The 26,362-nt window shown below is 42.0% G+C and overlaps 2 protein-coding genes across 2 annotated transcripts; one reads left to right on the top strand and one right to left on the bottom strand.

The window, feature by feature from the left end:
- Positions 1–3,924: 3,924 nt before the first annotated feature.
- On the bottom strand, positions 3,925–26,311 carry RBAK (RB associated KRAB zinc finger; the record flags this gene model as incomplete). The annotated part of the gene is made up of 7 exons (XM_081255189.1): positions 3,925–6,280; positions 12,398–12,493; positions 12,764–12,890; positions 24,200–24,257; positions 25,260–25,393; positions 25,570–25,838; positions 26,308–26,311. The coding sequence occupies 7 exons, from the start codon at positions 26,309–26,311 to the stop codon at positions 4,374–4,376; spliced, it is 2,595 nt and encodes an 864-aa protein (XP_081111315.1). The 3' UTR covers positions 3,925–4,373.
- Positions 8,069–10,327, top strand: LOC308629002 (E3 ubiquitin-protein ligase RNF139-like). The gene has a single exon (XM_081256447.1). The coding sequence runs from the start codon at positions 8,081–8,083 to the stop codon at positions 10,073–10,075; it is 1,995 nt and encodes a 664-aa protein (XP_081112573.1). The 5' UTR covers positions 8,069–8,080; the 3' UTR covers positions 10,076–10,327.
- Positions 26,312–26,362: the final 51 nt, after the last annotated feature.

Here is a 26,362-nt window from a genome sequence, read left to right as displayed (position 1 = left end):
CCAGGCTGAGTGCTCTTACATTTTATACTGCAAGGTCTTAATTAACTGTACCACTCACTAACATTTGTGCTGTTAACTGCCTATTTTAAATTTGCTGAAAGGATAACTTGAAAACTTAAAATTTTTTTAATCAAATCAAACTCACCGTTATACTTAACCTCAAAGAAAGCTCACCTCTGTGACAGGGTGATGGTTAAGATGCATCCCAAATTCAGGAATGTAAAAAACAATTCGCCTGAGAAAATATGAAAGGTTTACACACATCAGTTCTTTATTGAAGAAGCAGTCCAGACCTATTTATATGTGCCAGATGCATTTATATATGCAGAACGGTAGGATGACAACATATGTAATGGCCCTGTCACCTTTTCAAATATTTACTGAAAATATACATTACACTAAGCTTTACGGTCAGTGTAGGAAATCTTAGTAGTTGCCATTAAAACTAAGAGTATTTCCTGCACAAAGTTATGCAAAATCTACCAGTTAATTCCTGTTATGCAGCATACTCACATACATCTAGAAAAATATGGCAAGAGTGCTGAACAACAAAAATGGTAGACACTTGTGATTTTTAAAAACATTTTATGTAAGTGTAATATACATGCAGAAAAACACACAAAGCTTGAGTGCACGGAACACTCAGATATTCAGCACCTAGATTTAGAAACCAGTTGTTACCAGCACCAGATGAATGCTCCTTGGCAGCCTTGGCCAAGGCTAACCGCTATCCTGATTTCTAACTGCGTAGACACGTTTTACCTGTTCTTATACTTTACCTGTTTGCTTTTGTGTCTAGATTCCTTCATTTAGCATTCTTTGTGAAATTGAGCTATTGCCTGTGCTTACTGTCCATTCACTCTCCTTGCCTTAGAGCGTTCTGTGGTGGAAACACACCACTGACGTTCAAAGTTCTACTGCATAGGTGCCTTCAGAGTTGTTTTTTGAAGTTTTAGATCATGAAAATTCTAGGACATGTCCCTTGGTGGACATATACATACACAGTGGACACATTCATGCATGTCTGCTAGGTTTGGGTGTGTTGAAAGGGTACAAACACAGGTTTGGCTCTAAGTGCCAGCTTTCCAAAACGGTTCTATCAATGGGCAATACCACCAGGAGTGTAGGCAAGCTCCTGGTACATTCTTGACAAATCTTGCTTTTTCATGCTTTTCATTTTAACCACTTCAGAGGGTGGCAGTAATGCCACACGGGGTTTTAAATCTTCCTTTTTCAAGATTATTAATAAGATCAACATACCTTTTCATATGTTTACTGGCCATGTGGATAGCCTCTTTTATGAAGTGGACGTCCAAGTTTCTGCCCTTTTTTTTTTTTTCCTTGCAGATTTGTAGGGGTTTTTATTTTAGATCAGGGGTCAGCAACTATGGCCTGCTGGCCAAATCCTGTCCTCCACCAGTATCTGTGAATAAAGTCTTACTGGGACACAGCCATGTTCATTCGTTTTTGTCTTATTTCTGGCTTTCACACTACGACAGCAAAGTTGAGTGGTGGTGAGTGAAAATGTGTAGCCCACAAAGCCCCAAATATTAATACTCTCTGGCCCCTCACCAAAAACGTTCACCAAGCCCTCTTCTACACTCGATTCTGCTGCCATGTATTTGAATTGCAAATATCTTCTCCCCTCTGTGGTCTGCCTGTTCACTTTCTCAATGGTGGCTTTTTTTTTTTTTTTTTTTTTTTTTTTTTTGCGGTATGCGGGCCTCTCACTGTTGTGGCCTCTCCCGTTGCGGAGCACAGGCTCCGGATGCGCAGGCTCAGCGGCCATGGCTCACGGGCCCAGCCGCTCCGCGGCATATGGGATCCTCCCGGACCGGGGCACGAACCCGTATCCCCTGCATCGGCAGGCGGACTCTCAACCACTGCGCCACCAGGGAGGCCCTCAATGGTGGCTTTTTGAGAAACAGAAGTTCTTTAATGTAATATATTCAAATTAACAAGTTTTATTTTATGATTCAGTGCTTTCTGGGTCTTAAGGAAACTGCTTGCTGTAAGGTTATAGTCTTCTTATAGCTTTATTATTTTACATTTCATACTTAACACTGCACTCCACCTCAATTGATTTTTCTATTAAATTATGAAAGCATTTAGTGGAAAGAACATCCTTTCCCACATTACGATGCATTATTACCTTCACCAAAAGTCAGGTGACTGAATTACGTTTGGGAGTTTCTGTAATCTTTATTCTGTTCCACTGGTCAATTTGTTTATCTTTGTGCCATTACCACACTATCATAATTCCTATGGCTTTGTAACAGCTCTTGATATCTGGCACTATAAGTTCTGTCTATTCTAGAAGATAGCTTTGACTATTATTGGTCTTTTGAATTCTCACATGAATCTGAGAATTTTCATTTATAAAAACTTGCTAGGATTTTGATTAAGATTGCATTGGATATATGAATTAATTTGGGGAAAACTGACATCTTTTTAAGATTGTCTTGGAATCCATGAACAGGATACATCCCTCTTACTGTTCTGTAATTTTTTTCCCCCTGGATACAATTCTTGAAAATACAGTGTTAGGTAATTTTCCCCCCAGGCACTTAAGGATTTCTGATATTACTGTAACTTTTCATTTTCTGTGTTCGTTGCTGGTATATTAAAAAACAATTTTTGCATAATGACCTTGTATGTGGGGATTCTGCTCAATTTACTCAATTATAATTATCTGAATATTCCCTAGAATTTTCTATGTATGCATGTCATCTGCAAATAAAAGTTTTACTTCTTCTAATCCTTAAGCCTTTTCATTCTTTTGCTTCCCTTACTTTCCTGGCTAGGTCCTTCTACACAATACTGAATAAAATTTGTCATAGCAGTTAACCCTGTCTCTTTTTTTGATCTTGGGAGAAAACTTTCAATATTTCACCATTTGATATGCTGTTTGTTGTAGTATAAGATACTCTTTATCCAATAAAGGAAGTTCCTTTCTACCCATAGTTTGCTAAGAACACAAATGGATGTTGATTTCACCACATTTCCTGCATACTAGACTACTTTTCTTCAATGTGATATATTACAGTGATTGGTTTTTTTATTATTAAAATACCCTCACATTCCTGGAGTAAAATCCATTTGATCACTGTTTTACCTTTTTCCAGAAATGGTCTGTTTTGCTAGCCTAGGATTTGGTCATGTGACCACTATAAACGAGTTACTGGTGATCATAATGAAATTAGCATGACTGGTTTAGATTACTCAGGATTTACCCTCCGTGTCTTGTGAATAGCAGATACCTAAACTCTTCCAGCAAGTAAAGAGGAGAGGAAGGACACTGAGGTTAATCAACAAAAAATGTCTGCTAGAAGCTTGCATTAATTTGTTCCAAAATACTGGGAATAAGAGGCAGTGCACAAAATAATGACACCGTATTCATATCAAATAAAAGCACACGTAAAATTTCTGAATTACCAAATAGTGGCATACTGCACACTCAAACCTATGGGTTAAAAAAACAAGAGTGGTAGGAGAGCTGGGCCTATGTTACAGAGCATGAGCATCCTTCACTGAACAGACTAGATTCCAAATCATCTATGCATAGTTTATGAAAATAGTATTTTAAGTCTCTTTTGCTCAAATGCAGTTAGAAACTTTACAAGTCACTGGTTCCTCTCTTGATGAAGCACTCATTAAAAACCATTTGTAAATGCCTCTAAAGAACAGAAAACTATGTATTTAACTATTCTGTACCTATCAAACACCTCACCAACAATATATCCTACATTAGTATATTTTGCCATCTTAATACTCAAATAAGAATACTGCCTTCTCACAAATTATTCAAATCCAAACTTGCATAGAGTTGCATAGAATTAATCACATTTTGGAAACGTGATAGAAACCGCCATATACATATTTAATGCTACAATCCTTATAATCAACTCCAGAAGATTTTAAAACTTCATTTTCTGCAATGAAGGTTTATTCAGAGCTGATAGCTTCTGATATCATTCCTAAAAACATCTGATTTTGTATCAGAAATATGGCTTTTAGTATAACAATTTCCAAGACAATGTATTTTCCACATTCATCATTTTGACAGGTTACACCTTGGTATGATTCCCTGATATGTGAATACAACTGGAATCCAAAATAAATATTAAATATTTATAGAGTTTCACTCTTGTATAAAAGTCTAATGTCCAATGAGTTGTAGGGTCTTGCTGAAGGCTTTGCTTCTTGTTGCAGTTTTAGGGATTCTTCTCTATGAAAATTCAGATTAGAATAAATCTAACACCTAAATGCTTTTCCTCATTCAGAAACATGAACTCTCAGACAGTGATATCTGACTCCCGACTGACTTCCCATACTCATTATGTGCAGAGGGTTTTCTAAAATGAGATCTGACTTCAGAGGAGCATTCCCATGTCAAGTACGTTCATATTCCCTCTCCTGTGAATTCTCTGATGGCTATTGAAGGCTGATCTGTGGTGGAACTTTTTCCCACATTCGTTACATTCATAGGGCTTCTCTCCTGAATGAGTTCTATAATGCACAGTGAGGTATGACTTCTGAGAAAAGACTTTCCCACATTCGTTACATTCATAGGGCTTCTCTCCTGAATGGCTTCTATAGTGTACAGTGAGGTTTGACATCCGAGAGAAAACTTTCCCACACTTACTACATTCATAGGGCTTCTCTCCTGAATGAATTCTATGATGTATAGTGAGGTAAGACTTCTGAGAGAAGAACTTCCCACATTCATAACACTCGTAGGGTTTCTCTCCTGTGTGGACTCTTTGATGTCTAAAGAGGGATGAGTTATGGGAGAAGGTTTTCCCACATTCGTTACATCCGTAGGGCTTCTCTTCTGAATGACTTCTATAATGGATAGTATAGTATGACAGCTCAGAGAACAATTTCCCGCATATGTTACATTCATAGGACTTTTCCCCCTTGGGAAGTGACTGGTGCCCATCGAAGGCTGGAGTTTCAAGTAAGGTTTTCCCACATTCACTACATTCATAGGGTTTCTCTCCTAAGTGAGTTGTGTGATGGTCGGTGAGATATGAGAACTTTCCACACTCACTACATTCGTGGGGTTTCTCATCTGTGTGTACCTTCCGATGTCTAATGAAGGCTGAGTTTAGATTGAAGGTTTTGCCACATTCATTGCATTCATAGGGCTTCTCTTCTAAATGACTTCTGTAATGGATAGTGAGGTATGACACCCGAGAAAAGAATTTCCCACATTCACTACACTGATAGGGTTTCTCTCCTGTGTGTGTTCTCTGATGTGTAATAAGGGTGGATTTTCGGTAGTAGGATTTCCCACATTCATTACATTTATAAAGTTTCTCTCCCGTGTGCGTTCTCTGATGGTCACTGAGGGCTGACTTGCGGGAGAAGGATTTCCCACATTCGTTACATGGATACGGTCTCTCTCCTGAATGGTTTCTCTGGTGTAAGGTGAGATGTGTCTTTTGGCAGAAGGTTTTCCCACATTCATTACATTCATAGGGTTTCTCTCCTGAGTGAGTCCTCAGGTGTTGAGTGAGGTGTAATTTCTGACAGAAGGTTTTCCCACACTCATTGCATTTATAGGGCTTCTCCTCTAAGTGTGATCTCCGATGTACGGTAAGGGTTCCTTTTTGGCTGAAGGATTTCCCACATACGTTACATTCGTAAGGTTTCTCTCCTGTGTGAGCCCTCTGGTGTATAATGAATTTTGACTTTTTACAGAAGGATTTTCCACACTCACTGCATTCAAAGGGCTTCAATTCCATCTGTGATCTCTGGTATACATTAAAACTTGACATCTGGATGAAGTCTGATCCAGAATCATTCCAATCATAGGGCTTCTCCCCCATATAAGCTCTCTTATGAGTAATGAAAACAGCTTCATTGTCTAAGGCTTCTGTGCATTCATTATATTCAAAGGGTTTCTCCAAAATACTAATTTTCTGAATACTTTCTTCATTTTGAGAAAAGGCTTCCCCATTTTGATGAAATTCATAGAGTTTCTCTCCATGAAATGTTTTCCCACATTCACTACACTCATCAGGATTTTTTGTTGCATAGCTTCCATCACTAATAATTAATTCTGAAGTAGATCCCAAAGTCTTTCCACATGAGACACAATTATGAGACATTAGGTTTGAAGGTACAAGGCTTATTTCCATGTTATAAGTTTTATCAAATGCAACCTCTCCCTCCTCAGTCAGGGTTCTGCTGTTGATAGAAACAGCTTGCCTTGAACATTCGTCTTTATTTTCTTGGGCTCTCTCCATCAGGTCATCAACTTTCCAGACTTCTTCTAAAAAGGAATAAAATTAAACAAACCTTGTGAATCTGAACATACCAGTTATAGAATGGGAGCAGTACTCAAGGGCCTACTGTGGGCTTGACTCTGGCTTTAGGGTCAATCTCCACAAATAAAAATAATTATCAGTGTATAATCCTCTTTCCCCCTTAATTTGTCATATAAGACAAACAGACAGACATGGGGGGTGGGGGAGGGATGGGAAGGGATGAAAGCAGGATAGGACTCAGCAATAGAAGAAAGAGTAAATTCACATTGAACACAAGTACCTTTGTTACTTTAAAAATATGTTCAAAACTTTGGTAGGAAACGTGAAATAAACCCAAGAAATGATGAGCAGAGGACAAAGTCACTGAAGGGGTCCCAGGTCAAGGCTGAAATGGGAGGACTGAGAGCAAGTGGGATTCGTGGGAGAGCAAGAACAATTACTGGATGTATAACCTAAGGAAATATTCAAGTATGGATTATGTTTGGGAGTTACAATGTATATTAAACTATATAATATCACTTCATACCAAGATTAGCATGGTAACATGCTCACTAACCTAGACCCTTCCAAAATCTTTGCCTTTCTATTCTGCACATAAATCCAAATAAACATTCTAAATGCTCCAATTTCCTCATGTTTAGAGACAGTCCTACAACCAGGGCTCCAACTCCCTTGCCCTGACTCACACTGACCTGTAAGGAGAGACCCAGGCACATAAATGTCTGAAAGAAACCTAAGTAGACCAATCTCTCCAGTAAGATCAGCTCTCTGGAGAGTCCTGTGGTCTCCTTTAACACTAAGTGACTTGTCTACAACACAGTTCACAGTGGCTACCAGCACTGGGCGCCCAACTCCAATGTGTCATAGGCTGGGGGACCTGGGCAAGTTACTTAACTGTGATGCAGTTTCACTCACCTGAACTGTGGACAAGAGCTCCTAAAACACAGGGCTGGGCAAAGACTATTGATACATTAGTTAGCACATGTTAATGCTTAGAACAGTGACACAAAACAAATGCTCAGTAAGTTTTTCCATGAATTTTCTTTCAATCTGCTGACTTAAATTTACCCAAACCAGTCATGTTCCTGACATAATACTATAGCTTAAGTCTGAATACAAATAAGAGTTCCCATACTCTCAGGTTTCATTTGGTGTAAAATCTTCAATATCAGATTTCTAAAGTAGCCCCTACAATCTCAACTTTTATTTCCATGTATTTTACATATTTTTGGATCTTCTGAACTATGTTTAGTTGCTCTCATCCACATTCAGCGTAACACTGACAGTTCTGGGCTCAGAAATCTACAACATCCCTGTGCCCAAATACCAGCAGAAAAAAAAAAAAGTTATCCTTTACCAGTAAAATTTTCATTACCTAGATTCACAATATATATTCAAACTAGCATTGCACTCATCTTCCAAAAACACCTTCTGCTCCAGGAAGCCTGGGCCCTGCCCTGCTCATGCCCAACCACAAGTCTGCACATGCTCTTGTTCACTCAACCTGACTTCCAGCCTGGTATGTACTCAAAACCTAGCTATGTTTCAGGGGAAGCCTTAAAATATTTATAAAGTCTCTTTCCGAGGCCTCCCGGGAGCCGCCGCTGCTGCCTCCGCCGCCGCCTCCGCCGCCTGCTCCAGCTCGAGAGACGCGAGCGGGCGGCGGGGCGGGCCATGAGAGAGACACGAGAGGAGGGAGGGCGGGGGCGGAGTCGCCCGCCTTCGCCTCCGCCCCCGGCCGCCGTCCCGGCCCCTGCCCCACGCGGCCCTGCCCGGCCCGCCCAGCCCTGGTGTGGCAGCGGCTCATGGCGGCGGTGGGGCCCCCGCAGCAGCAGGTGCGGATGGCCCATCAGCATGTCTGGGCGGCGCTTGAAGTGGCGCTCCGGGTGCCCTGCCTCTACATCATCGACGCCATCTTCAACTCCTACTACGATTCCAGCCAAAGCCGGTTCTGCATCGGACTCCAGATCTTCCTCCGGCTCCTTGGTATATTTGTATCCAGTATTGTTCTGATCTTGTCACAGCGATCACTTTTCAAGTTTTACATGTACAGCTCAGCCTTTCTATTAGCTGCAACTTCAGTGTTGGTAAATTATTATGCTGCTTTGCACATTGACTTCTATGGTGCCTACAACACATCAGCTTTTGGAATTGAGCTGCTTCCTCGAAAAGGGCCCTCGCTGTGGATGGCACTCATCGTTCTACAGCTAACATTTGGAATTGGATACATTACACTACTCCAAATTCATTCCGTCTATTCACAGTTAATTATTTTGGATCTCTTGGTTCCTGTAATAGGCTTAATCACAGAGCTACCATTACACATCCGAGAGACTTTAGTCTTTACTTCTTCCTTGATTCTCACGTTAAATACAGTGCTTGTCTTGGTAGTGAAACTTAAGTGGTTTTATTATTCCACAAGATATGTTTACCTTTTAGTGAGGCACATGTATCGAATTTATGGATTACAGTTACTGATGGAGGACACATGGAAGAGGATTCGTTTCCCAGATGTCCTGAGAGTCTTTTGGCTAACAAGAATGACAGCTCAGGCCACAGTATTAATGTACATTTTAAGGATGGCAAATGAAACCGATTCCTTCTTTAATTCTTGGGATGATTTCTGGGACCTCATTTGTAATCTTATAATTAGTGGATGTGATTCTACACTCACTGTACTGGGCATGAGTGCTGTAATTTCCTCAATAGCCCATTATTTGGGTCTTGGAATATTGGCCTTTATTGGATCAACTGAAGAAGATGACAGGCGGCTTGGCTTTGTAGCACCTGTTTTATTTTTTATTTTGGCTCTTCAGACTGGTTTAAGTGGGCTAAGACCAGAAGAGAGACTTATTCGCTTAAGTAGAAACATGTGCCTTTTATTAACAGCAGTCCTGCATTTCATCCACGGAATGACAGACCCTGTATTAATGTCTCTCAGTGCCTCTCATGTGTCATCTTTTCGTAGATATTTTCCTGTGCTCTTTGTCTCTGCTTGCCTGTTTATTCTTCCTGTTATACTCAGTTACGTTCTTTGGAATCACTATGCACTAAATACATGGTTGTTTGCAGTTACAGCCTTTTGTGTGGAACTCTGCTTAAAAGTAATTGTTTCTCTCACGGTTTATACGTTATTCATGATTGATGGCTACTATAATGTCCTCTGGGAAAAGCTTGATGATTATGTCTACTATGTCCGCTCAACAGGCAATATTATTGAATTTATCTTTGGAGTGGTAATGTTTGGAAATGGGGCTTATACTATGATGTTTGAGTCCGGAAGTAAAATTTGGGCTTGTATGATGTGCTTACATGCCTATTTTAACATCTACTTACAAGCAAAAAATGGCTGGAAGACATTCATGAATCGTAGAACTGCTGAAAAAAAAAATAATTCACTTCCTGAAATAAAAGGGAGCCGCCTACAAGAAATAGATGATGTATGTGCAATCTGCTATCATGAGTTTACAACATCTGCTCGTATTACACCATGTAATCATTATTTCCATGCACTTTGCCTTCGGAAATGGCTGTACATTCAAGATACTTGTCCAATGTGCCATCAGAAAGTGTACATTGAAGATGATATCAAGGATAATTCAAATATATCTAACAACAATGGATTTATTGCACCCAATGAAAATCCAGAGGAAGCTGTAAGAGAAACTGCTGCTGAATCTGACAGGGAATTGAATGACGACAGTTCAGACTGTGATGATGACGCTCAAAGAGAAAGAAATGGAGTGATTCAGCACACAGGCACAGCAGCTGAAGAACTGATTAACGATGATACTGATTAAAATAGCATTTACTAATCATTGGTCATTGAGGTATTTGTTTAAAATTCAGTTCGTCCAAAATGGAGTAATACGCTTCACTTCAGTGTGTAACCAAGCACAAAAACAGTATCAATGTTGAATCTGTGAATGGTTTCCCGTTTACTGTGATGTGCTACTGTAAATATACCTCTTCAATTACTTCTGGTCTCTTTGGTGACCTATTTAAATTTGTGTACATTATTGTACATAGAATAAAATTTTCACATTTTTATGACAAAAAAAAAAAGTCTCTTTCCAACTTTTTGAAGCTCTCCTTCCCTTAAGTTTTAAAATAGCCTTAACACAAAGTTATATATCATGTATTTGATTATGAACATTCCATTTGAAAGCTAATTTTAAACTAGTTCATGCAGCTGTGCTCTCCTTTCTTAACTCAAACCTCTGCTTGTCAAAAGTATGACCACACTTGCTATTTTTTTTTAATCTGTCCAACAGAAATTAAAGTAGTAGTTTCTAATCTGAATCAAATGGGGTGCTTTCAGGTTAGACTCTAACCCCCAGCTGTTTTTTCAGAATCCACAGTTCAGAATAAATTCTCTCTCAAAAGAAGCTCCTCAGTGAGCGAATGAAAAATCTACTGAGTATCTTCTACATGTTACACAGAAAAGCAGAGTACTAAGACCCTTCCTCTTTGTAGGGTTATAATTCAGGTAGAGAAAGGAGCACAAGCGACAAACACTTGCCATTACACATCAGACTGCACAATCGTGTGCTAACAACCACTACGTGGAGGGGACATGAAGAGAAGGGAAAGACTGGATGAAGAGCGAGAAATGAGGGAAACTTCAAGCAGGAGCTGAACTTTCAAGGTCAAATTTAAAGGGTAAAGTTCTAGAGATTCTGTTGGACAACAATGTGAATACAGTTAACACCACTGAACTGTTCACTTAAAAATGGTTAAAATGGTAAATTTTATGTTTTGTTTTTTTTCCCCAAACTACAACCAAGGAAGGAAAGAAGGGAGAACAGAGGGAAAGAAGATGGATCATCTGGGCGAGCAGAGGGACGACAGTTTGAATGGAAGACATTTAGAAATCTAGACCAAATGGCATTTGACAAGAGTTGGGGGAAACAGGACATTCATTGTGATACGCAACATTGCACCACACTGTGGGGGATTGAGGAGAATTTAAATTCTACTTAAGAAGAAACGGAATAGTTATAGGCTTATCTTCTGAGCCTAGTGATAAGATCAACTGGATGTTTCAAATGAATAGATTTTGCAACATCCAAATAGGATTCACTGTAATCCAGGTACGTATGAAAAAATACTGTTTACACCAATGTCAAAAGAAACTGAGAATATGCAGAAAAATTTTAAGGCATTTCATAAAAGACAACAAACAGGAACAAGGCAGAAAAGACAAGTACAACGTAATAAATTAAGGGACTTGGGGAAGATGCACAGAATTCGTGGTTTGGAAAGGTCATAGTGTATCATCAGATGTGCTAAGGAAGAAGGAAGTGGACGATCCTTCCTGTGCTACTGTTCTGTCAGGTAAGAGTTAAAGAGGCTACAGGTTACACATGTCGGGTATCAATTTGGATGAGCAACATAAATAAAAAAGTCTTCAAAGTTGAGGCTAGGTGAACCCTTGTATGGGATGCAAAGAAGACTAAAGAAGTGGAAGACAGGTCCTAGAGGCTCCTGAGGAGGCCAGAGAAGAATGGGAGTTCACTGATGAAATAAACTCTTCCTGAACATCTGCTGCCGACACAGGGATGGGCAGACAGATGGGACAGGAAGGAGCACTTGGGAAAGAGGACGGCCCAACTCATGCTGTGTCACTGAGTCACCGAGCATGGGCTTCAGGGACAGTGATCAGTGCACCCACGGCGAGGAGGGGCCGACCCACAAGCGTAGGGAGGACACCACGCTGGGTGTCTGAGGGCCTAGAGCGGGGTGTGAAACTGGGGCAGAACACAAGCCGGAGGCATTTCATAGCAAGGAAGGGAAGAAAATGGAAGATAAAAAGAATGACCAGGAAAGTCTCCAGTTAACTTTTCTGTCAGACTTTTGAGTGCCTGAAAACAAAGGAATTCTGTGATAATAGGGAGGTTAGTCACGGACAGTATGAGAGGAAGAGGGAGTGAATGCACCCTCAGTCCTAGAAGACACAGAAATCCTGTAAAATGTAAGCCTGGTGCAAAATCAGAAAGGGAGCATGCATATACATGGTGGAGGGCAAGTGCTGTTGGTGCCAGGAGGTGAGATTTAGGGCATCTGTGGTCACTCCAGAGCACCGGAGCGACCATTTACAAATTCACACTCCACCACCTCACCTGGGTGAAATTGCCGCGGGAACTCGCCATCTGCTGCCCAAGGCTCCTCTCCCTGCTCCAACTTGAGGATCACGTTCGGTTTGGCGCTGTTGTACCCTGTGGATGAGAAAGAGCGGACTTGGACCTGCTGCTCGGCTCCGGGTCTCTGAGTAGAAGGTGCTGCCCCAGAGGCCACAAAATAAAGCGTCTATTTTGCACCTAATCAAAATCAGAACCTTTTTGATCGATAAGCAAATGAACAAATACTTTCTCTGGTGCCCAGAAAAAATTAAACAGTCTCATCACTGATTTCTTCGAAGTCAAGCATAAAATCCTTAAACTGGAAGCCCCCGCAGAGCAGCAACTCAGAAAGCAGGCTCTCCTCACCCACGGAGACCAGATGGCTGTAGTTCTCCAGCATCACATCCCTGTAGGTTGTCTTCTCATCAGGGTCCAGTTGCTGCCACTCCTCCTGAGTGAAGTCCACAGCCACGTCCGTGAATGACACTGGCCCCTGCAATGGCACCGTGATGGGAACTGGGTGACGTAGAGAAGACTTAGGGGGACAAGAGCTCACCCAGCTCACCGGGAATGTCAACTACAGACCCTGAAAACCTCATGGTTGTTACAGATCGTGGGAGGCAAACAAGCCATATTAGAAACACACTGCCTTTGGGTTCCTTAGTGTGTCAAACAAACGAACCACCCAAAAAACCTCTCAAACCAAAAAAAAAAAAAAGAGCTCCAATTTTGCAACTGAAGTATCTGAGTACTGGGGGCATAAGTTAACGAACCACCACTCCTGCTCTCACTCAAAGAGCTCACAGCCTGGCGAGGAGACAGTGGCTAAGTGAACATGGGCATTTCTCTCCTTGTCGCTCTCTTCAGCAGCCTCTGCTGGCTGGGCCTCCTCCCCCTACCTCCTCATGCTGGCGCGGCCCAGGACTCGGGCCATCCCGGTTCAACTCTTTCATCCTCTGGCCCCTCCATTCTTACAGCCAGCTACCTGGAGCCATCTGCTTGGCTAAGTTTTCTAGTACTTCCTTCAAGTGGTATCTCAAACATCTCATTGTGGCAGCAATGAAAATTTGTTGCCTGAAAGACTGCCCGAGGTATTATCAGAGTGACACATACAAGGTGGAGCATGGTCTAACACGAGAGAAGTAAACTATTTTAATTTTATGTTGGCAGACTAGGCTCCGCAGGCTCAGCTGGGTGTTCTACAGGATTCAGGGGAAAGAAGAGGACGCAGTGTAAAAGGTACCCACGGCAAAACCTGCAGCAGCACCAATATTTAAGAGGTTGGCACAGGGCAGAGACCAAGAAGGCACTTTCTCGAGGGCAGCTTTTGGACAGGAAGAGTTGCCTCTAATTCAAGAGAGTAAATGAACATATGTAAGCATTGGGTTGGCCAAAATGTTCTTTCAGGAAACCCAAACAAACATTTTGGCCAACCCAATACTTTCCTGCCTCAAAAACAAGACAAAAACCCAAAATGCCCAATTCAAAGAAATATAAAAGTAGTGTTCTCACAAGAGCACTGGAACACAGAAGTTACCAACAGCAGGAATGTTTTTGAGGAAAGTCTTGATTTATCGAGTAGATGAGATGAGAAACCAGGACCACGAGACACACTCACACAGGGGCAGAGGTGGGACTGCAGCAACAGTGACAGCAGGTTCACCACCAGAGCCCCGGGAAATCTCCAGGCCCATCAAGAGGGCCTAGGGTTCCTGCAGCAGTAGAGTGACTGGCTGACAGAGGGATGACTCACACAATCAACCAAGCAGCTTGAGAGGCTTCCTGTTCTCATTGCACAGAGCAGCCAGATCCACTCAGACTGTGCCGACAGCCCCTGGCCGTGGGCTCGGGGGCCAGAGATGGAGCCAGGACCCCTGCAATGAGGGTGATCACACATTCACTGTCCAAACAGAAAACTGCTGTCTGGGACAAAGGATAAACCTGACAGGACACCAGGAAAGGAGGTGCAACCCAAGACTATGTCAGGCACGTCTGGACAAAGAGCCAACTGTTTCCACGTTGGACACAGACGTTTTTCCTAAAGCAACTCTTAGAAGACTACTCTCACCGTAAAGCACCTGAGCAACTTAATCCTGTCTGCCGACTTGCCACCAGTTCAAAATGCAGTGGTGCCCACAGGTTCTGTGCATCAGAAGACACAGTTGACAAGGAGTAAGGGAGACCACGGAATGGGAGAAAATATTTGCAAATCACGTATCCGCTAAGGGATCGGTATCTAGAATATATAAAAGGCAACCATAAACAAGATGAAAAGACAACCCACAGAATGGGAGAAAATATTTGCAAATGAAGCCATTGACAAGGGATTAAAAGCAGCTCATGCAGCTCAATATCAAAAAAAAAACAAACAACCCAATCAAAAAATGGGTGGAAGAACACATGAAAACATGCTCAACATCACTAGTTATTAGAGAAATGCAAGTCAAAACTACAATGAGGTATCACCTCACACCGGTCAGAATGGCCATCATCAAAAAATCTACAAACAATAAATGCTGGAGGGCTTCCCTGGTGGCGCAGTGGTTAAGAATCTGCCTGTCAATGTAGGGGACACAGGTTTGAGCCCTGGGCCGGGAAGATCCCACATGCTGCGGAGCAACTAAGCCCGTGCGCCACAACTACTGAGCCTGCGCTCTAGAGCTCACAAGCCACAACTACAGAATCCCGTGCACTTAGAGCCTGTGCTCCGGAAGAGAAGCTACCGCAACCAAGAGTAGCCCCCATTCACCGCAACTAGAGAAAGCCCGTGCACAGCAATGAAGACCCAATGCAGCCAAAAATAAATAAATAGAATAAATTTTTAAAAAATTAAAGAAAAAAAGGGCTTCCCTGGTGGCACAGTGGTTGAGAGTCCACCTGCCAATGCAGGGGACGCGGGTTCATGCCCCGGTCTGGGAGGATCCCACATGCCACGGAGCGGCTGGGCCCATGAGCCATGGCCACTGAGCCTGCGCGTCTGGAGCCTGTGCTCCGCAACGGGAGAGGCCACAGCAGTGAGAGGCCTGCATACCGCAAAAAAACCCAAAACCCAAAAAACAGTAAATGCTGGAGAGGGTGTGGAGAAAAGGGAACCCTCTTACACTGTTGGTGGGAATGTAAATTGATACAGCCACTATGGACAACAGTATGGAGGTTCCTTAAAAACTAAAAACAGAGCTACCATATGACCCAGCAATCCCACTCCTGGGCATATACCTGAAGAAAACCATAATTCAAAAAGATACATGCACACCAATGTTCACTGCAGCACTATTTACAACAGCCAGGACATGGAAGTAATCTAAATGTCCATCAACAGAGGAATGGATAAAGAAGATGTGGTACATATATACAATGGAATATTACTCAGCCATAAAAAGGAACAAAACTGTGCCATTTGCAGAGACGTGGATGGACCTAGAGACTGCCAGACAGAGTGAAGTCAGAAAGAGAAAAACAAGTATCATATGATATTGCTTATATGTGGAATCTAGAAAAATGATACAGATGAACTTATTTGCAAAGCAGAAATAGAGACACAGATGTAAAGAATGTATGGATACCAAGGGGGTAGGGGGCGATAGGATGAATTGGGAGATTGGGATTGACATATATACACTACTGTGTATAAAATAGATAACTAATGAGAACCTACTGTATATCACAGGGAACTGTATTCAACGCTCTGTGGTAACCTAAATGGGATGGAAATCCAAAAAACAGGGGATATATGTATACGTATAGCTGATTCACTCTGCTGTACAGTAGAAACTAACACAACACTGTAAATTTATACTCCAATAAAAATTAATTTAAAAAACATTTAGAATATACAGAGAACTACTAAAACTCAACAACAAAAACAACAGTTTTAAAACAAAGTGAAATAAATAAAATAAAAATTTGAAAAATGAGCAAAGCACTTGAATAGACATTTCTCCAAAGAAGTTTTACAAATGACCAATAAGCATATGAAAAAGATGTTGAATATCACTAATAATTAGGGAAATGAAAATCAAAACTATGAGATACCACCTCATACCCATTAGGATGGCTACTATAAAAAAACCGAGAAAATTACAAGTGTTGGAGAAACTGGAACCCTTGTGCACTGTTAGTGAAAATGTAAAATGGTGCAGCTGCTGTGGAAAACAGCATGGTGGTTCCTCAAAAAAATGAAGAACAGAATTAACATGTGATCCAGCAATTCCACTTCTGGGTCTATACCCCCCAAAAATGAAAGCAAAGACTTAAAAGAGGTATCTGTATACCTAGGTTCACAGCAGCATTATTCACAATAGCTAAAATGTGGGAATAACCCAAGTGTCCATCGATGGACAAATGGTTAACAAAATGTAATATACATACACAGTGGAGTATGATTCAGCCTTAAAAAGGCAGGAAATTCTGACATCTGCTACCACATGAACAAACTTTAAGGACATTAAGCGGAGTGAAATGAGCCAGTCATGGAAGGACAAATACTGTAGGATTCCGCTTAGATGAGGTATTCAGTCAAAATACTAGAGACAGAGAGTAAAATGGTGGTTGCCAGGGGCTGGGGAGGGAGAAATGGGAAGTTAGTGTTTACCGGGGGCAGAGTGTCAGTTCTGGAAGATGAGAAACACTCTCGAGGTGGATGGTGGTGATGACTGCACAACATTATGAATGGCCTTAATACCACTCTACTGTACACTTAAAAAATGGTTACATTAACACTACTGTACTGTACACTTAAAAATGGTTAGGATGGGTGGGAGGGAAGATGCAAGAGGGAGGAGATATGGGGATATATGTATCCGTATAGCTGATTCATTTTGTCATAAAGCAGAAACTAACACACCCTTGTAAAGCAATTATACACCAATAAAGATGTTAAAAAGAAGTTAGGATACTAAATTTATGTTACGTGTATTTTACCACAATAAAAAAAAAGTGGAAGGAAAAAAACGCAGTGATGCTTCTCAAATTACACACCCTTACCCACTCCCTTACAGAGCTTCTGCAGCCATCCTCTCCACAAAGGAAAGAGGAATGAAATGGGGTCATGGGTTGAGTATGTTCACATTAGTTATTAGTAATTATTCTCTCAAAAAGTGAAATTTAAAAATTAAGAATCATCAGCTAATTTAGAAAACAACATAAATAAAGGATAAGCATCAGGATGAACAACTCAACAATGACAACCAAATTCACAAAGGAAACAACTTGCATTTGTGTCTACTGATGTATATTTTTTAATAAATTAAGCAGGATATTGCTTCCAGAAAACGAGAACATTCTGCTAAGAAAAAACCACTGGAGAATACTTAGAAATTGAAGACTGGATTGTTGAATTTTTAAAAAATCCTCAAGTAAGAAGCTTGAATAATAAATGGGACATAGAATAGATAACTTAGGAAATCTCTCTGAAAACAAGAAATTGAAATGATGAAATTTTGAGATATTGAAGCCAGATCCAACAGATTCAACATTTTCAGAAAGAGATTATAGAGGATGAACAAAAAATCATCAAAGGCAGAATGGAAAATGATTCCTGAGGTGAAGATCATAAAAATAAACAAACAAACAAAACAAAACAAAACATCATCAAAAGGGGCCATATAATCTACAAAGAAAAATACTGGGGAAACAAACAGATCAAGAAATTTCCTGATAAAACATCCAAAATTTAAAAATTAGAGGGAACTCCCTGGTGGTCCAGTGGTTGGGAATTGGCGCTTTTGCTACGGGGGCCCGGGTTCAATCCCTGGCGGGGAGCTGGCATCTCGCAAGCTGCACAGCCAAAAAAAAGAAAAAGAAAGGGGGGGCGGAATCCTAAAAAGTTACAGAGGGAAAAAAATACATTAGTTACCCTAGAAACTGACATTCTAATTCTCAACCAAGAGAAAACAATGGAGAATGCCCACAACTTTTAAAGAAAAAGGATTTTGAACCTAGAACTGTACACCAAGCCAAACTATCATTTAAGCCTAAAGACACTATAAAGGTATTTTCAGAAAAGCAAGACAATTTTTGTTGAAGAAAACAGTTTCCTTAAAACAGTCAGTGACATACTCCACCGAAATCCAAGAGCTCCAACAAAGATGAACATGGGGATGTAGAAACCTCACTGAATGACCAGCAAAATGGGTCAGCAAAATGGGATGTAGAAACCTCACTGAATGACCAGCAAAATGGGTCTCAGTTGTTGGAAGGAGCACTTGTTGGGACTGTGAACATTTAACTTGTATTTTGGAAGGGAAGTGCTCAGTAAACATGTTCTATTAACCTATTGTTTATAAAGGGATTCCACCCACTGGTACAGCCACATCTGTGCAGGTCTCACAGCTGAGATTCGCCAAGAGAGCCTAAGATTATCCCAAGGCAAGCCAAATGAGCTTTAACATCACCTATAGGAAGTAATAACCTTCTGGGTTAAGGCAGTCCAGAAGGCAAGAAGTGCAGGGGTTAGAAGACTGATCAATCAAGCAAATAAATTAAATTACATATCAATATTGCTTCTATCGACACAAGTATCCAAAATGAAATATTAGCAAGCAAAATCCAATACCACATTGAAAAGAAAATATGTAATTATCTAAACAGGACTTATTCCAAGCATATAGACTGGTTTAATATTTGGAAATCCATTAATACAATAGGCCGTTATAATATAGCTAAGAAGAAAAATCTTACATTTCCAAAGATGCTGAAAAGACCTCTGACAATATTCAAACGCATACCTAATTAAAAAAAAAACTCAAGAAAATAGGAATTGATGGATACTTCACCAACATGAATATACCTATGTATACACATACTCATACCCTAATGTGCACAGTACGTGTGATACATATACACACGGGTACATACATACACTTTGTTGAGTCTGGACACAAACACATTTCTATGCTTCAGTCCTCTTAGTTTTAAAGTCAGGACTTACTTAATGGGTAAACAATAGACACATTCTCACAAAGATTAGAAACAAGGCAAAATGCTCATTATCTCCAATCAGAGAAAACAATTAAAGGCCTAATAAGCAATAAGAAAAAGTGAAACTATTTCTATTCACAGATGATATACTATACCTAGAAAACTCAGAGAATCAACAATGGAACCAAATCAAGAAAAAGAACTGTTAGGTAACAATATATAGTTAACGCACATAAAAGCAACAGCCCTCATTGTGTAAAAAGGAGTAAAAAGATGTAATTCACGTGTACACACAGTTTACAATAGCAACAGAAAAAAACTCTTAATAAGAAATATACAAAATCTATACTAGAAATTTTTTAAAACACTCCTGAAAGACAGAGAAGTAGACCTGAACAAATGGAATGATTCTCCTTGTTCTTGGACACACTGTGAAGCACAATAAAACGAGGCATGCCTTCACCAAGACGTATCAAAATCAAATGGCTAAAAACTAGTGATAAAAAATAAAGAAATAAAGACACGTTATATACAGAGGAACAACGATGAGGATGACATCAGATTTCTCTTGGAATCAATGTAAGCAAGAAGCCAGTGGAGGAACACATTTAAAGTACTGGATGATAAAAAACCAGCAATAATCTCTTTAAAAGAGAAAACAAAATAAAGATATTTTCAGACATACAAGAGCCATAAGAATTCATTATCAACTAGAAGAAATGTTAAAGAAAGTCCTTCAGGCAGAAGGAAAATGACAGCAGATAAAAATGTGGATCTACACAACAGAATGAAGCATCAGAAACGGTAACTATGTATTTTCTCTCATTATTTAAATCTCTTTAAAAGATTAATTAAAAATGACAATGTATCAGGAATTCCCTGGTGGCCCAGTGGTTAGAACTCAGAACTTTAACTGCAGGGGCCCAGGTTCAATCCCTGGTCAGGGAACTGAGATCCCACTAGCCACTCGGTTTGACGAAAAACAAACACACAAAAAACAAACAATAACAAAAAACCCAGTGTATTGTGGGGCTGGTATTACCTGTAAAAACTAAAATGCAACAACAGTATAAAGACCAAGATGGGAAAAAGGGAACTGTAGCTAAGTGATCAGGCATATTACTTGAAGATAAACTATAATAAATTAAATCTACATACTATAAACACTAAAGCACCCACTAAAATAACTAGTGTTATGGCTAATAACCCAACAAAGGATATAAAATGGAATCACAAAAAATAGTCAATCAAACAGAAGGAAGACAAAGAATATGGGACAAATAGAAAATAAAGACAACAGACTATAATCTAACTGGTTGTATCAATATTCACTTTACAAGTAAGTGGTCTAAACACCCCAATTAATAGACAGAAACTGTCAAATTGGATAAAAAAAAAAAGACCTAACTATATGCTGTCTACAGTGCTGTGCTTTACATATAAAGATGCAAATAGGTTAAAAGTAAAAGGACAGAATAAGACATTGCACACCAACACTACTCAAAAGAAAGCTGGAGTGGCTTCATAAGTATCAGAGATTCCATTTCACAGCACAGACCATTACCAGGATAAAGGAGGCCAATTCACAACAACAAAGTGGTTAATTAATCAAGAGGACCTAATAATCTTAAATGGTTAGGTATCTTTTCACAAAATTCATGAAGCAAAAACTGACAGAGCTGCAAGGAGAAACGGACAAAACACAATCGCAGGAGATTTCAATTCCCCCTCTCTCACGACTCATGGGACAAGTTGGCAGAAGGTTAGCAAGGATATGGTGCACCTGCCAAACATTCCCAACTTGATGTTACTGACATTTAGAGAACACTCCACCCACCGAGAGCAGAATAGGTACCCTTCTCAAGTGCACATGGAACTTCTCCAAGAGAGACCCTATTCTGGGTCATAAATCTTAAAAGAGTCATCATTTATGTAGTGTTCCTGCCGAAAAATCACCATCTAAATCTATGAAAAAATATCGGGGAAACATAAATTCAAAGAATTCTACAAAATAATTGGCCTGTATTCTTCAATTACTATAATGGCATTGAGAAACTATTCCATATTAAGTAGATTTAAAAAGCATGAAAACTATATGCAATTCATAATTCCGGACTGCATCCTCCATCAAAAATAAAAAATTGCTAAAAAGGAAATTACTGGGAAAACTGACAAAACTGGAAGTTGGATGACTGGATGACCTGTAGATTGAAGTATTATATCAAGGGGACTTCCCTGGTGGTCCAGTGGTAAAGAATCCACCTTACAATGCAGGGGACGTGGGTTCAACCCCTGGTCAGGGAACTAAGATCCCACATGTCGCAGAGCAACTAAACCCACGTGCCACAAGTACTCAGCTCGAGCGCCTCAACTAGAGCGCTCGTGCCACAAACTGCAGAGCCCACACGCTCTGGAACCGGAGCGCCACAGCTAGAGAGCCGACACGCCTTGAAGCCAGTGCGCCACAACTAGAGAAGAGAAAACCCCCATGCCACAACTAGAGAGAAGCCCACGCCCGCTCACCACAACTAAGACCTGACGCAGCCATAAATAAGTAAATAATAAATAAATAAATAAATAAAAATAAAGTATTATATCAGGAACTTGCCTGGTGGTCCAGTGTGTAAGACTCCCAATGCAGGGGGCCTGGGCTCAATCCCTGGTTGGGGAACTAGATCCCGCATGCATGCCGCAACTAAGAAGCCTGCATGCTGCAACTCAGAGTGGGCATGCTGCAACTAAGACACGGCACAGCCAAAATGAATAAATTTTTAAAATTTTTTGAAAAAATAAAGAAAGTATTATATCAATGTAAAATTTCCTGAATTCAGTTACCTCTGGCAAGCATACATAAGAAAATATTCTTGATCTTAGGAGATACAACTGAGACATTACAGGGTAAAGGGGCATGACACACACTCTCAAACGGTTCAGAAAAAAAAATATGTTAAAGTTAAAACAACTGCAATGCAGTCAACACAATTCAAGGCTAATCAACTGCAACGTATGGGCTCTATTTGTATCCTCGTTGAAAACAAAAAACTGAAAAACATGTAGAAAATTGTGAAACTTTGAACATTGATATTAAGAAAAAATGGTATTGTGGGTTATCCCCACCCACTTTTTATTTTTTATTTTTTTTTTGCGGTACGCAGGCCTCTAACTGCCGTGGCCTCTCCTGTTGCGGAGCACAGGCTCCGGACACACAGGCTCAGCGGCCATGGCTCACGGGCCCAGCTGCTCTGAGGCATGTGGGATCCTCCTGGACTGGGGCATGAACCCGTGTCCCCTGCATTGGCAGGCGGACTCTCAACCACTGTGCCACCAGGGAAGCCCCCACCCACTTTTTTTTTTTTTTTTTTTTTGTGGTACGCAGGCCTCTCCCTGTTGTGGCCTCTCTCGTTGCAGAGCACAGGCTCCGGACGTGCAGGCTCAGCGGCCATGGCTCACGGGCCCAGCCGGTCCGCGGCATGTGGGATCTTCCCAGACCGGGGCACGAACCCGTGTCCCCCGCATCGGCAGGCGGACTCTCAACCACTGCGCCACCAGGGAAGCCCCCCCACCCACTTTTTAAAAGACTCATTATTGCTTAAAGATACATACAGAACACAAGTGAATTTTTTCTAAAGGATTTTTAAAAGAATATTTATTTTTAATTAATTAATTAATTAATTTTATTTATTTATTTTTGGCTGTGTTGGGTCTTCGTTGCTGTGCACAGGCTTTCTCTAGTTGTGGTGAGCGGGGGTTACTCTTTGTTGTGGTGCGTGGGCTTCTCATTGTGGTGGCTTCTCCTGTTGTGGAGCACGGGCTGTAGGCACGTGGGCTTCAGTAGCTGTGGCACAAAGGCTCAGTAGTTGTGGCTCGGGGGCTCTAGAGTGCAGGCTCAGTAGCTGTGGTGCACGGGCTTAGTTGCTCTGCGGCATGTGGAATCTTCCCGGACTAGGGCTCGAACCTGTGTCCCCTGCAGTGGCAGGCGGATTCTTAACCACTGCGCCACCAGGGAAGTCCCAAATGAATTTTTTTTAAAGCCAAGAAAAGGGAGACTCCATGAGTTTGGCAGTAACAGATGTCAAAGGCAGATGGATGGTCAGGAGAGGTAAGGACCTGAAAATGTCCACTGGATTTGACTATAATTAGGTCACTGCTAATCTTTACCAACAGATTCAGGAGAGTGGTAAGGATAAAACCAAGACACCAAGAATTGAACTGGGAATGGGAAGTGAAAACAACCGGAGAATTATCTGTCTGTACTGTGTGCTGTACAACCCCCCCCAAAACACACTAACAGAAATATCTGAAGGATGTGCAGGCCATTCCATGATTTAGGTTTTAGCCTTGGACTAAATAGTGAAAATGTAAACAGGTCTACTTGGATCACAATATTTTGGAGCCTGGAAAAATCACATGCATCAAGTTCCCGTTGGGCAGCAGGCCCACTGCTAAGATAAACAATAAGTCTAAGCCATATACTGAAATGATTTGATGCCTGTTATTAGGAGAGCTATCCACAATTATTTCAACTTCAACAAACAAATTTTTCCAGGTCTTAGGAAATCTTTGAAACCCACAAGTAACAAAAATGCTCTCTTCTTATAGTCAACACAAATCACACGATGGATGGTATTTTTCTTTTTCTATAACTGTCAAGAACATGAGTCATATTTGCAGCTCAATTCCAGTAGCCTTAAAGCATCATACTACCTATATGTGTGAACTTGACAACAACTAGGTGCCGCCCGGACTCTGTAACAACTGTATTTTATATGATAATGTCTTTTACCTATTCCTACCTTCACATTTTAAAATGTGGATCCTTATACACCTCCTAAAATGCATTATAAAACAAAGTGGGGGAATACATACACCGACAGGAAAACTCACCTGGGATTCATTCATTTTCTGCTGCTCTTGGAAAACTCGTAGACTGTAAACGGTGGACCTAGAGGAAGGGAAACAAGTAACAGAAGTGCTGAGTAACCTGACCTGCCCAGGCAGGAACCTACTGCATCAGAACCATCAAAGAAGGCCCAATAAAATGACACCCTATGAACATTCAGTAGAAGCTAAAAGGGTCCTACAAGAGAAACACACACACCTGTACCTTTCCAACTCCAACACGATCAAGTTACTCTCATTGGTGAAAATGAAGGACTGTTTCAAAGAGTTAAATAAAAAATGCAAATAAAAAAAATTTCCGTGACACTACTTAAGTATTTTCTTATTGTCTCTTTAAATTGATTAAAATCAAAGATTCCACATTAAGGGAGAATGTAAGCTCTCAAAAGTGGGATAAACGTGCATCAAGGCACCGCACTGTTTGTAAATCATCTGACTCAATTTGGTTACCGCTGCACTTATGAGTGTTTTATTATGAAACTGACTTTAACTGGACAGAACACCTGCCCTAGGAGTTTGGAGTCCTGTTAGCGACCCTACGTGCACACCTGGTGAGGATCTGGGACAAGTCACCTCCCTTCTCAGGCCCAATCTCTTCCTTCCTCAACCGAGAAAGCGAAACAGAAGCCTTGCAGACTCATACTGCACTAACTACACTGTGCGACTCCACAGGGCAGAACCCAGGGGGGCAGCGGACGCTTAGATTTGACAACCAAGGTGCTGATGGGCCTTGAGAGACACGTGCGAGATCGCGACAGGAAGAGGAGAACGAGGAGGATCGGGGTTGGAGAGAGGGGTGGACGCGGCACGTCCCGGCCGAGCCTGTGGTCCCTGCTCCCCCAGGACACCCGGAGCTCACAAGTACCACGGAAGCCCCATCCGGAGCAGCCGGCCCTGTCCTCCAGCCCGGCCCCTCCACCTCTGGGAAGCGGTCAAACCCTCCCGGTCGCTCTCCCGCGGGGCCCAGGGCGGGCTACCCCGAGCCCCGCTCTCCAAGGGCCGCAGGGTCCACAACCGCCTGCAGGCCCGCAGACGCACCACCTACCCCGTCGGGAATCGCTGACCGGACCCGGGCTCCCGAGGCTCCGGGCCGGGGGCTGCTCCTGCGGCGCGCTCCTCTCCCGGGGTCCCTCCTCTCCGCCTCCCGAGGCCACTGGGCCCGAGGAGCTGGCTCTGGGCCTACGGGACAAGCTCCCTTCAGGCCCACGTCCCTCCCGGGGCCTCGCTGTGCCGCGCGGTGCAGACTGTCTGGCACTGCGCCGCCGCCGTCCGCCCGGCCCCTCCGGCCCAGCCCGCGGGCTCCGGAGCTCGCGCTCGGGGGTCCCCGTTCCAGCCTCTGCCCAGCCCACGCGAACCCTCGCCCACACAGCCCGCGCCCTCTGGGTGCCGGCCGGGCCAGACGGCGTCCAGCCCTTCAGGCCCTGGAATCCTCGCCCGCCGGAGGCCAGAGCCTGGGAACGAGAGCAAGCGATGACCCGGGTACGGATAGGAAACGAGAGCGGCGCGGCGCAGCGGCGGTGCGCGTGCGCGAACACGCACACAGGGTGAGGCGCACCAGCGCAGGAGGACGCCGGAAGTCCGCCTGCCAAGGCCCTCCCCGGAGAGCGAGACAAATACCAGGACTCTATTTCCCAGAAGTCTCCGCGCCGTCAAGTTAGGGAACGGCTTAAATATCTCCGTCTCATCTGGCGGTGAAGAGCTGCTGTGCTGAGAAGTTGGGCCGCCTGGACCAGGGACTCAAATTTCCCCTTACTTTAAGGGAACGTCTGTTATGTCACCGCTTCTCGAGGAATCTTACCTGTGTCCTGGTGGGCTAATCTTTTCCTTACCTTGAATGCTTAAGTCTTAGAATAAGTGTCCACAGACAAGTGATAAATAAGGGAAAGGGGTTTATCATGTTAGCTTACTATCATAGTGAGCTATTTAATTAAAATATTAGTGAATACAACTTAGCGTTAACATAATAGAGTATTAGCTTAGGATACCTCCCTCCCCCTCGTAGGGAAAAATGAAACATATATTTTCCAAGCCACTTTTAATTCTTGAAAACTGTAGAAAAATCATAAAATACAGAATTGAAAGAAGAAAATTACCCATACCTGAAGAGGATTATGTGTGTGGGGAAAAAAATTGTGTGTTTCAGTGGAC

The sequence above is a fragment of the Mesoplodon bidens genome (genome assembly GCF_964165515.1).
Source record: "Mesoplodon bidens genome assembly, chromosome: 15".
Taxonomy (NCBI): domain Eukaryota; kingdom Metazoa; phylum Chordata; class Mammalia; order Artiodactyla; family Ziphiidae; genus Mesoplodon; species Mesoplodon bidens.
The sequence above is the reverse complement of the archived record's forward strand: the minus strand, read 5'-3'. Positions and strand labels throughout refer to the sequence as shown.

What these genes read in the sequence shown, in the direction of transcription:
- LOC308629002 (XM_081256447.1), top strand. Translation starts at nt 8,081, where the DNA reads ATGGCGGCGGTGGGGCCCCCGCAGCAGCAGGTGCGGATGGCCCATCAG.